General features: G+C 34.5%; 1 protein-coding gene and 1 long non-coding RNA gene across 2 annotated transcripts; one reads left to right on the top strand and one right to left on the bottom strand.

Annotated features, from left to right (window-relative positions):
* Positions 1-5,029: 5,029 nt before the first annotated feature.
* Positions 5,030-7,478, top strand: LOC133681753 (patatin-like protein 2). Its single transcript, XM_062104880.1, has 7 exons — positions 5,030-5,304; positions 5,672-5,853; positions 5,976-6,162; positions 6,269-6,430; positions 6,521-6,823; positions 6,939-7,111; positions 7,202-7,478. Exons 1-7 carry the CDS (start codon positions 5,143-5,145, stop codon positions 7,278-7,280), a joined length of 1,248 nt encoding a protein of 415 aa, XP_061960864.1. The 5' UTR covers positions 5,030-5,142; the 3' UTR covers positions 7,281-7,478.
* Positions 7,468-10,647, bottom strand: LOC133681754 (uncharacterized). The gene is made up of 3 exons (XR_009836553.1): positions 10,186-10,647; positions 7,916-8,010; positions 7,468-7,766 (listed from the first exon to the last, which is right to left on the bottom strand). It is a non-coding gene; the product is annotated as an uncharacterized LOC133681754 (long non-coding RNA).
* Between the last annotated feature and the right edge of the window lie 2,734 nt (positions 10,648-13,381).

Below are 13,381 nucleotides of genomic sequence, written 5' to 3'. Positions count from 1 at the left end.
TCAAAAACGTTTAAATGATATTTTTGAAGAAACCCATAACCTTCTAAAACTCGTAATTATATCAAACTCAATTTCTAATATTTTATAAATTATAAACGAACCTATTGAATTTTTTTTAGACTTGAGCAAGTTATATTTATCGTGTCAACTAAATATTTTGTGGTTATTATAGATATCCACGGATTAAGTTTATATTGCAAATTATAATGGCTTCACATTTAAAAATGGGCATACATCATGTATTGCAAGTGTTATGACACCCTTAATATTATGTCTAATTTGCATACCTTGCAGTACTATTAAACTTAATCCACAAACAATCAAATATAAAGACAAAAAAAGTATAGGGCATACGGGTCAGGTCGGGTCGGGTTGATTGAGTGTCAAAAATCCGAAACCGCCACCCAACCCATGATATCCATTTCTATCCTTTAGATTCCTTATAGTATTTCAAACAAAGGATGAAACAATTATTTTTCTAAATCTCAAAACTAATCCCAAATCATGCAAACAATGATGAAATGTACACAAATAATATTAAGTTTCAGAATGAAGTACTCAACAAATACTAAATTAATTCAATAAAAAATATATTCACATAATTATAGTTAGGCTACATCAAAAATCTTTAAATAATGAAATCATTTCATAATAAAATAAAAAAGAATCATATGTGATACAATAAACATTACTCTAGATTTGAAGAAATTGACTCCTTAAAGGGTACGTAGTTGTCTCTTGCATAAATTGTTCTACTTTTTTTTTTCTCCTCCAAGGTGTTGCCTCCTTCTCTCTATTATAATTGAGTTTATATACCTTAAGTATATCATTTAAAGACATGGAACTCATTTTCCTTATCCGCCGGGTATTTTTGCTTAGGTTGTGGGCTGATTTAGAGAAAGTAAACTTGTGAATTACAAATTCTCTATTTCTAGAAAAATTGTAGCCGTTCCACTTCATCTTTCCAACTCATATGGTATTGCATTTTATAACTTTTAGAATATTGTGATGGGTCAAAATGTCCTGGACTAGATGGTTTCAACTTCAAATTCTACAGATTAGCATAGGATTTTATTGCTTAAGACATTTTCGATATAGTCTTAAGCTTCTTCAGAACAGGAAGGCTACCCAAAGGAATCAATACAACCTACGTAACTCTCCTCTCCAAGACAATAGAACCCATAGAGTTTAAAGATTTTCAGCCCATCAACATGATTCATGGTATCTACAAGATCATTGCCAAAATCCTTGCATCCAAACTGAAAATTGTTATGCAAGATATCATTAACATTAACCAATCATCATTTATAGCAAACCGCAACATTATAGATGGCTTTATGATTGCAAATGAGCTGGTGAGTGATCTAAAAAAACAAAAAACGGTAGGTCTGATTTTCAAGATTGATTTCCATAAAGCCTTCGACTCAGTCTCCTGAGATTACCTAGATGATATCATGGGTTATATAGGGTTTGGCAGAAAATGAAGAATCGTGATTTATGAATGTCTTTCTTCATCAAAACTCTCGGTCCTCATCAATGGATCTCTTTCAAAAGAATTCTCTGTTCGTTGAGGACTGCGTCAAAGAGACCCGATTTCCTCTTTTTTGTTTGACATAGATGCTGAGGGCCTCTTGGTCCTCTCTCAAAGGGCATCTAGTGGGAATATTATCGAAGGGCTGCAATTTGCATCAGGAATTTTCGTCAGCCATCTACAATATGCAGATGACACGTTAATATTCATCCTGGTAGATATTGATAAGTTAGTTCAAGTCAAAAGAATTTTAAGATGGTTTGCTCTGACTTCAGACCTTCATATAAACTTCCATAAAAGCTCCATTATTGGTATCAATGTCGACGATAACTTGTGCTTGCGCTTGGCTACATCTATTTTCTGCAGATCAGACTCCCTCCCAAGCAAATATCTTGGCATGCCAATAGGAGCCAATCCATCTCATATCTCTACATGGAAGCCAGTGATAGAGAAGTTTCGTAAAAGGCTTCATATAAGGAAAGGGAGATTACTAAGCATGGCTGGTCGTCTATGTCTCATTAAAAGTGTCCTTAATTCCCTGCCTATATATTTTATCTCTGTATTCAAGATGCCAAAAGGGGTAGGCAGGCTTCTTTCATCCATCCAAAGATGTTTCTTGTGGTGTGGATGTACCAAGCAAAGATCTTTCTGCAAGATCCAATGGAGACTAGTGATGCGCTATAAGAAACAAGGAGGCCTTAGTGTAGGCTCCTTTATATCGAAAAACAAAGCCCTGCTGCTAAAATGGATTTGGAGACTCTCTTCCCCAGGTACAAGTTTATGGAAAATGATTATCTTTTCGATATACAATCCAACTTATGAGAATGAGATCCCAATTTTCTACAACCAACCCTCCAAGATCTGGAAGGATATTATGTCTATTGTTCAAAACGACGTTCACCACATCTTCACGAATCATTGCAAATTCATAGTGGGGAATGATAGTTTAACATCTTTTTGGCTAGATAACTGGATTGGTGACTACCCTCTGAAAACAGCCTTCCCTAGGCTATATCTTTTGTCTTCCTCTAAATCTGCTTTGGTGGCTGACATGGGTAGATGGAGCAATGGAATCTGGCTCTGGTCCCTATAATGGCGCAGACCTCTATTTCATTTTGAGCAAGAACAACTATCACTTTTATCATCCTTGCTGGAATCCAAGCTAATGTTCTACCACAAGATGGATAAGAAAATCTGGACCCTTAACAGCGATGGTCTCTTCAGTGTAAAATCTTGCTCTAAAATAATGGACCAACTGCTCTACGGTGGTGCCAAACCATTCCAATCTTCTGTTTGGATAAAACTAACCCCACCAAAAGTGCAACTTTTTCTTTGGCTCCTTGTCCAAAACAAAGTAACCACAAGAGATTTTCTATTTCAGCATGACTACCTAACCCTTCAGGAGTCAAGATGCGCTTTCTGCAATAAAAGCTTGGAATTTTCAAGTCACCTCTTCATTCACTTCCACTTCACTTGGAATATATGGATGAAACTGCTTTCTAATCGGGGCTTTTGCGGTGTTTTTCCAAAATCAGTTGATGATATGTGCTACCAATGGTCTTCTATGGTTAAAGGCAAGTAGCAAAATCTCTCATGGCAGCTTCTTTTCTCATGCGTTGTTTGGAATCTTTGGCTTCACCGAAATGATGTTATTTTTAATGATGCTGCCCCTAACCTTCAAATCTGTTTCTCCATGGTGCGTCAAAGTATTGCTTTATGGCTGAGGCTTGATTCCAACTCTTTAGAGCTTAATATAGAGAATGTTTAGTCAGGAGGAGTTCATTTCTTATGATTTGTTTATTCCCCCCTTTGTTGCTCTCCCATGTTTCATGCAACAGTTTTTGTGTTTTCTTTTCCTCTACTTGTTTATCTAATGTAAGTAGTTAGGCTATTATCTTTGTAGCTTTTTTCTTAATAAAATTTCAACTATTAACAAAAAAAAATCTTTTAGAATTACATGTATTGACCAAAAACCAAGATAGTGTTGGCTTAACTTCAATTATTTTTATTCTTCCCTGGGTCACGAATATTACCACTTGTATCTATCTCTTTTTCTTTTTTCTTTTCAAAGTGAGCTCCATAATTCAAGTTTATCATAATAATGGTAGCCTTTACTTTTCTAAAGATAAATTACAAAAACCTTATTAAAATATTAAAAAAAATCTTACTTCGGACACAAACTAATGACATTTGAATTTAAGATTTTCCTGTCTGATTTCAAATTCAAAAGTCTTGAATGTTCATGCAGGTTAGCAGATGTTTTATTCCTTGCAGAACTCTCTCCGATCCTTTGTTTCAATATTTCCCATTAATCTCTTCTTATTTGGTCTCTGTTAACGTTATCGTCTATTTAAATAAAAGAAAACAAGAAATTATGAACAACACGAAACCACATAATACAAAACCATTTTGCAAAAAAGATGAGACGATGTTGCTTAAGTCCCATAGACGGCCAGCAGATTTGATTTGAGAAATTGCCAAGGACTTGATATCCTTGCGATCTTATCTTCAAGATCTCAAAGTCCTTCTGTATGGCTGCTGGGAACGATACCTTGACCTCTAATAGTCATATTTGTATTTATGGTAATTGGTAAATATTATTGATGAAAAACTAGCCATTTAGAGGATGAATAGGAAAGAAAAACAAAGGGATTTCAAAGAAAAACAATAGCATAGAAGGAAAAGTAAAAAATTACATAAGTGAACAATCTATCTAAGAACATCAGCAAACATGAATCTAGCAGATCATTATCAAAGGGCCCCTCTCCTCTAATTGTCATTTATCATTTTGTTTCGAAGAAACTAACAGCTTAATTTAATGCATGCAAGTTAAAGGATATTCTACAAAGCGAACATTAATCTACTGCATTCATTAATATGTGGCATACCAGTCTACAACATTCATTTTCCAAAGCATGTATGATCGTTGAAACAAAAATTACGAAAACTATATATGGTTTTCATACTATTCTTCATAGATTATTCAATCTTCTTTCGATTAAAAATGAAGAAAAGGTTTTTTTTCCGTGTTTTTATCTTTAGCTATAGCCTATAATGACGAAACTTCGGTTACAAAATTTTCCAAACACATGTTTCTTCAAATTTCATGTTTATTGTGGATTATCACCTCGAAAATGTGCCTCCATGACTTTTTCAATCATGAAAGCAACTATAGTGGCTTATTCGTAATTGACTGCTTTTTCGTGGCATACAAGACTTGTTATCAAGGTTTAGAATTAATTTATTTCGTTGTGTGGAAGAAAACCTACCATTCCCATTTCGTTGTCATCTTTGTTTGATTAATAAATTGAAATCTTCAATTATTAATCCCTCGTCCTTAACTTTGTGGTCCAACTTGAACCGTGTCCAGGAAAATTACACAAGGTTAAATTTGGGTGAGTAAAATCTTTCAACTTTATTGAAAATTCCATGCTTCATGAAGCACAGAAGTCTATAAATACCTCCACACTCCTTTTGGGAAATTGCAAGTTTCAAAACTTAATTAGATTTCAGCACTAGCTATATACATCTCCCAAGGCTCTCAGAAAGTTTAAGCTAAACACCTCAAACTCTTCCGCTTCTAGGCTCTCGATCAGTACTATTACCTAGCCATGCCTTTGAATTCCTCCTCAATCTCTCATATCGAGACTTTAAGATCACCCATTCAACCCCCAACTTTTGGAAACCAAATCACTGTTCTTAGCATCGATGGAGGTGGAATAAGAGGAATCATACCAGGAACTATCCTTGCCTTTTTAGAGTCCGAGCTTCAGGTAGTCTAGAAATCGGTCTCTTTAAGGACGTATTGTTGCATGTCACATAGACCTGCAAGATCATCCATTTTTTTATGCGTGTGCTAGCTCATGATGATAATATATAAAATAGAGTAGAATAAGAAACTACAGGGAACGATTCCTTGGTACACTTGAGGTCTTGCATGCATCCTTTGCAGTTTTATGCTTTTGCTGTTGCCTTTTTATTAATAGTTTCATCAAAAGAATACATCACGCTTGCATGCAGGATAATAGTTTATTTATATCGGTATATAATTGTAATGTTTAATTACTTTCTCCAGGCATAAAATACTCTGTAATTTCATCTCCTATCACTGACTAGTGTGTTTTGCTATTCAAATTGTAGAAGCTGGATGGTGCAGAAGCAAGACTTGCAGACTACTTTGATGTGATTTCGGGCACCAGCACTGGTGGCCTCGTGACAGCTATGCTAGCTACCCCTAATGAGCAAAACCGCCCTTTATTTGCCGCCAAAGACATTAATGACTTCTACCTTGAGAACTGCCCTAAAATCTTTCCCCAGGACGGGTAATATTCCCAGATATGAATACCATAATAATGAGTTAAATATAGTATATCAAGTGCTTTAAAACTATTTTTGTTTTCTCCTTCAAATTTCTAGGTACTAACTGTATACTCTCTGGCAATAGGTCTCCATTGGCTTCTGCTGGAAAACTGATCAAGAGTTTGAGAGGACCAAAATACGATGGCAAATTTCTGCATAGCATTGTCAAGGAAAAATTGGGAGATAAACGCCTGCACCAGACCATGACAAACATTGTGATCCCAACTTTTGACATCAAGCGCCTTCAGCCAACAATCTTTTCAAGCTATCAGGTTCGTTATATATACAAACACAACAATTCTATGTGTTACTTGAGAAAAGAATCGTTTCACATTGCAAAATTTATGTCCTTACAAGACGTACCGCTTTATTCTTTAGGTGAAGAACGACCCATCCACGGATGCCCTTTTATCTGATATATGCATCGGTACTTCAGCTGCCCCAACCTACCTCCCTGCCCATTATTTTGAAACCAAGGACCCGTCAGGCAAAGTTAGAGAGTTCAATCTGATTGATGGTGGTGTGGCAGCAAATAATCCAGTATGTTCATCATTTATCTTCAGCTCTTGAACTTGCATAACTCGTAACATATTGATGAATCCTATCATTAATTTCCTTTTGAATTTCCAGACTTTAGTTGCCGTGAGCGAAGTTTCCAAGGAAATCACTCGGAAGAATCCTGACTTCTTCCCCACAGCGCCCATGGATTATGGTCGATTCCTAGTCCTGTCCTTGGGGACTGGTACGGCAAAATCTGAAGAAAAGTATGATGCAGATGAAGCAGCCAAGTGGGGTATCTTGGGATGGTTGACTAGTGACAATTCTACTCCATTAGTGGATGTGTTTACAGAAGCTAGTGGCGACATGGTTGATCTTCATATTTCCACTGTTTTCCAAGCCCTCCACTCTGAGGAAAATTATCTTCGAATTCAGGTCTATGTCACGCTCATGTGGTTATTCAAGATACCAAATTATATTCTCACGAAATAATTAGAACTAAAAACTAGAAAACGAAGAACCCTGACTATAACATATGTGTGAAATGCAGGATGACACGCTGAGCGGAACGCTGTCGTCCGTGGATGTTGCCACGAAAGAGAATTTGGAGAATCTTGTGAAAGTGGGTGAGAAATTGTTGAAAAAACCAGTATCAAGGGTGGATTTAGGCACTGGAGTCTTTACACCTGTTGATAAGATGACAAATGAAGAGGCTCTCATAAAGTATATATCTGCTCAAGTCTATATATATTATAGTGATTTCTATGGCATCTTATTTCATCTTGCTGATTTTGTTTTTGTTTGACTGTATAGGATGGCTAAATTACTGTCAAGGGAGAAGCATCTTCGTGATTCTAGGTCACCAGTTGGAAAAGTTGCTACTTCGAAGTGAATATGATTCATAAACTATATTGTCCAGAAATATCATTAGACGCAAATTAATAAATTTGGAAGAAACAATAAGGAGATTATCTGCATTATGTAATTCTGCTGTTTTTATTTTTTTATTGTTACAACAAATGAATAATATGTAATTCATTCCGTCGTTAAATATGAATCATCGCAGAATGCTGTTGCACTTTTAAAAATATTTTGCTTGCTCATCTTCTACTTATAATTTTATTTACCTTTTGTTCTTCTTGCCTTGTCGTGTGCAACTCAACGTGTTTATCGTTGTTTTGGCTATACATACATACATCAATACACACACATATCCAAACCTACCTATTCTTTCTGAGCTTGGATATGATCATATCCATTGATTCTTACATAGGATCGTTGTCGAAATTAGATGGTTCAGTTTCCTGTTTCCTAGTTTTTCCTTAGCAAGACCTTGTAGATATTTTCCCCGTATTTTTTCCGCCAATGCTTTGATTACCTTCGTCACATAAGGAAATAATGAGCAGCTACCCGAAAGATAAAAGAAAACGAACGAAACCGTCAACTATCCAAAAGATAAAATAACACATATTTCACCCATAAATTGTTTCTCCGAATTGGATAGCCAGCCAGAGAAACGAATTTTACCTGGGTTGTGGAAAGAGCTTCGGACACTGATTCAGGCAAAAATCCTTGATGTCTTTGGCAGCATATATAGAAGTGAAAGAGAGATCGCAAAGACCCTGCAGGGAGAAAATTCAATTAAATTGTTTTCTTGAGAAAAGGGATAGAAATATAAGTATAATATAAGTAGGAAAGACTTGCAGGTGAGACTTCACGTGAATTGTAGGTTCAGAAGAAGTAGATAGGTGAAGTAATCACGAGAGGAAGGAACAAAATGCAATTGGCTTAAATGTAGTTAATCTATAGAGCGCCTCCTTAATTGTCTACGTCGATTAAGACAGTTTTATTGGATCGATCGATTGAAAGCATCTTTTAGGCATGGTGTTGTGTATGTAGGGAAGTAAGCAAAATGAAGCAAGGAAGTCGACGGCATCATTAAGAAGTAAACCTTATTAGAGGCTAAAACGGATGGCGATGTAATGAAAAGTCGCAATGATCAATTTAATAATCAGAGTCGATTTCATCAGCAGCAATATAAAATGCTCTTTAATTAAAATTTAATATTAATCCATGCGTAGTTAGTATCGGCGATGAGAAAGAAGTGCAGCAGCCATAGAACACATAACCAAGTGGAGACGAAACTGATCCCATCACTGTGGAAATTTGACCACACCCCAATTGTTTTTTCAAGGCTGCAAAGATGATTTTGAGGTGTTTTCTATCAGAAAAGGCAAAAAGTAAATAAATATTCGAGTTATGAACAGCTTACATCACCGGTCATGATTTTTTTATGATCTTTCTACGCTGTCCAGAACCAAATCCTGATCTAATTGAATTGATTTTTAAGAACATATTTGATTTGAAAGAATTATTTTATTCAGAATGAAATGTATGAAATGTATGTAGGGTAGAATTACAAATCACTTGTTCAAATCACTTGTTCTCATCTTCCCATATTAACAACACCCCCCCCCCCCCCTCCGAGGCAATTTATTATGCAAAAAGGTTAAAAATAATACATTTTAAATTTAAAAAAGCATGAAGTCGTTAAAAAACTGTCCAACACTTAGAATGGAAACATAAAATTAATTTTTTCATCCACAATGCGCTTACAAAAAAAATAAAGTCTATTTTTAAATACTTGAAATAAATCATTTAGAACTTAACATTTTTTTTTCATTTTTTTCTCTTCAAATATAATATATTTATAAAATAAGTTATAAAAAAAAAATTTTGCAATTAAGTTCTATTGCATATAAATAAAAAAATCTTATTTCAATGGGACAGTATTTGTTTTTGCAATTAAATCGTACTTTTAAAAATTTTTAAATTTTTTGACTCAGACACGAGTCTGGAAGTCATGCCACCCAAGAGCCTTGAGTTTGGAACTCATGCCAACCCTATGGTACTTGCGTCTAGCTACCATGCCAACCCAATTTATTTGGGTTTGGCAACCAAGTAATTTAGGCCCGACATGGTTGCTAGATTCAAGTAAAAATGAAAAGACTATCATATTCCCGTCCAAACGTTTAATGATCAATGGGCCTATGAAAAATACTGAAATACCCTCACAACCATTGCTTTAATTTTTTTCAATCGAAAAACAATATGATAATTTAACTTTATGTGAAAAGACAACATTAACCACATCCCAAGCTTTAAGAGCTTGGAAAATCCACGATGCAAGTCTATAATGGACTTTATCTTGGTCCACAGTACACTTACACAAGGTTGCCAGACCCAAGCCATTTAGGCTTGGCATGGTTGCCAGACCCGAGTAGCTTAGGTATGACACCTAGGATTTATATAATTTTTGTGAGACAAAGGTGATGGTTTTGTTGAAGATCAAAATACTCGTGCAAATATGTTGAATGGTCTTAAAACATGTAACTAATAATTCCTCGTGGATTTTTTATGTATTGTCAAGAAAAAAGCAACAAATACCTTATTAAACCGAGGCACTTGTGTCTAGTATAACCTAAGTGGTTAAGCCTAACAACCATGCCAAATCGATGCACCTTTTTTTTTTAAAAAAATATAGGAATACAATTATAATTGTTCTAAAAATATATTTATTTTGTATTTTTATCTGGTTTTTTTAACCATTTGTTTATATATATATATATATATATATATATATATATATATATATATATATATATTATTTTAGGACATTAACCAGACCTTGCTCTTTCTTTTTTAGTAAGAATGTACAGTAGGAAGTGAATTAAAATTCAAAGTAAACACTAACCGGTGAATTAAAATGAAAAGCAGGGAAAGAGAAGCTTACTTACCTGGTTTTGCAGAGACTTTGCACGAATTGGCAGACACTGGGCGAAGCTCCTGTCTTCAAGCTTCCTTCCTGATCCTTGCTCTTTCTTTTTCTACTGTTCTGTTTCTGCTCCCCTTGTTGTGTTCTGTTCTCTCTGTTCTCTTGACTCTCTCTTGGTATGTCCTCCAGCTCGTCCCCCCTGTGTTTGTTTCGGTTCGTGCTCTGCCTCTCCATTTTTTTCTCTGGTTCTCACCCCCTGTTTCTCCCGCTCGTCCATGAATTTGTGCCTTTTGCTTTGTTTTTTTTCCTCCTTCGTGTTCTGCCTCCCCCTTTTGCTGAGGCCTTTCTTTGGCTTTTATAAAGCCAGAGAAGGTCTTGTGTCTCGGCCTCCAGAAATGGCTGGCATCGTGGAGGTGAGAGATCGTGGCTTCAGGAATGGCATCGTGGATATAATGCCCGTGATCTACCGAATTTTCCCTGTGAACCGGCTTCCTCCGCGCGAAATGAAGGAGATAATGAACAATGCTTCCAAACGGCACCGTTGTGACCTTGGGCATGATTGTTTTCACTTTGGTCCCTAAACAATTTAAACTTAACAATTGGGATCCTAATCAGTAATAATCAATTTCTAATTATGCCCTTGGATTAATTTTAATTAAATCCTTGAATTTATTTAATTAATTAAATCAAAGTTTAATTAAGTTTGTAAACTTATTAATTTTTCTGATTTTATTAATTAAACTTATTCAAATTTTAATTAAATTTCTAAACTTATTAATTCTTCAATTTCTGATCAAATTTACTCTTAAATCTGATAATTTCATCCCTGAACTTCAAATTTGTATTGTTTTAACCTCATTCTCAAATATATTTTTATCCATTTATTATTTATTAAAAAATTGGGTTATAACACTTTTGAGATGTGATATTGATGTAAGGATTAAACAAAGATAAAACAATTATCAATGTTAGAGGATCCACTAATGATATTTCAAATAAGTATAATAGAAACTTTTATTTCTCAACTGGAAACCACACACAAAAGAGATTCTAATCAAATTATAAATTATTAACATGATTATATTAATTATCTTATTTGAGTAATGCTAATACTTGTAAATCTTGTCAGGTATTCATGATGATAACTTATGTTAACAACAAATCAAGTTCCTTTCATAGCACGGGTATTGGTTATACCATACAGTTCGCTGTGAAAGGATCAAGTATTTGATGTACCAAGAGTTGTTCAACACAAATCTAGATTAACCATTTCACAAGTAAGGTATTATAAGTGAGTAAGATAACAAATACAAAGCATGTTAGTATCAAATATTAAAGTTCATGTTGAGTTTATACTATACTTATTCTTACACCATTAGTGTAGCATTTTCACCTCGAGATAATAAACTTAGCTAAACATTATGAATAAGAGAAATATAAATATACTAGATAAGAACATAATTATGATGAAAAATGTAAGCAAGAGATTAATGAAAGCAGAACTTCAACATTACAAAATTACAAAGAAAAAGAACAAGAGTAAGATCTTGATGTGAAAACAAAGATGTCTCCATGTATGGAAAATGCCTCCTTTTATAAGCTAAAATTCAGAATTATTGATTTGATGACTAATTACTGAGTGGGTGGCCACCTCTTGACTTGGTGACAACCATTATCTTCTTGTCTAGACAAAACATCATTGCTAACATCATAATTTGAACAAATAGTCTTTATGAAAGTTCTGGGCAATTGTCTCATCTTTCCAACAAAACAAGAATATTAAGCTCATTTAGACTTCTAGAACTTGAAATATGGGTTGAACACTGAACAATGTCTGGGCTGCAGGATAGATTCTGACTTCTCTTTTTTGCTACAATTTGAACTTGAAAACGACCGTTTTGAATCTTGGACTCTTATTAAAGTTTTAGGCCTATGTCTTAGCTTTCCATCCATATAAACCAGACCTAAATCCAAGTTCTACAGCTCCAGTTATAATCCAATAACTAAATGGTGTTCCAGTTTAAATTGAACCAACATCTCTTCTTTAAACTTAGCCCTTTCTTTGTCTTTTTATTTTCAATAGTTAAACACATCAATCAATCCTTCAAATTGTGAGATATGTCTGCATTCAAAATAAGCATTTATCATAAATTAAAGATATCTTATGTTATCAGACTTGCTATTATAAAACATGTTTAAGTTAGGGAATTTAATGATACTTTAAGTGCAATATGATGATATAAAACATTGATAAAAATGCACTTTTAAGTACTAATCACATTGTAGAGGGGGAGTACACTAGAGTTGGAAAATGGAGTCTACTCTTGTTATGGCCAACAATAACTACCTCTTGATCATGTCTGCAAAGCTTTTTGATTTTGTTTAAGTCTGTTTAAGTCTTATTAGTAATTTGGCTCATAATGCCACAAGACTTTATTTGTCAAATGAGTCTTTATTATTGTTTCATGCAAATAACACACTAAGCACAACCTTTACCCACGAAACCACTGGTGTGTTTCCCTTTTCTTCTAAAATTATGCATGATCTCACATGTTCACAAAGATTTTCTGGGAATTCAAAGCTTTGGTACGAGATAGAACTCATATTGGTGTTTGTCCAAACAAACAAATTCTGGAAATTCAAGTGATTTCTTAGAAAGGTAACCATACACCTAAAAAACCTATAAAAAAACAAACAAAAAAAAACAAAAACACCATGAGGTGACTCCAAAGCTGAGTTTTATTTGAATGAATAATGAGAAATCATTTTGCATACTCACATGAAAGTAAGGCTTACCGATCCTGAGTGCATGAGTTTGAAATGAAGAAATGTCATCTTTGATAATCCTTTCATAAGGCTAAAATATATTCTTTGGAGTCCCTTTTTGAGCCTAACACATTTTAAAAAATAATCTTGGCTAGGATCACACCTTACATTGAGGGGCAAGTGCAAGAAAATTATCATTGATTAAAAGTGTCCAAACAAAATTGGGGGGCATGAAGAAAAAAACCAAAGGGTCCAAAAGATTTGAGCTTCTCAAAAAAATAATTGATATGAAGATAATCAACTAAGTGAAGAAAGAAAAAAAACAAATGAAGAGCTCGAGCCCAACACTAGGGGGCATGATAGACCATTTCAGAAATAAATTCAAATGATAAAAGGTCAAGAAACAAGCACAAGCACAAGTGATCCTTAGTTTTGAAATCTCTTAAACACCT

This window comes from Populus nigra, chromosome 2 (genome assembly GCF_951802175.1).
Source record: "Populus nigra chromosome 2, ddPopNigr1.1, whole genome shotgun sequence".
NCBI lineage: Eukaryota > Viridiplantae > Streptophyta > Magnoliopsida > Malpighiales > Salicaceae > Populus > Populus nigra.
Note: the sequence above shows the minus strand (reverse complement) of the source record. Positions and strands in the feature narration are given on the sequence as shown.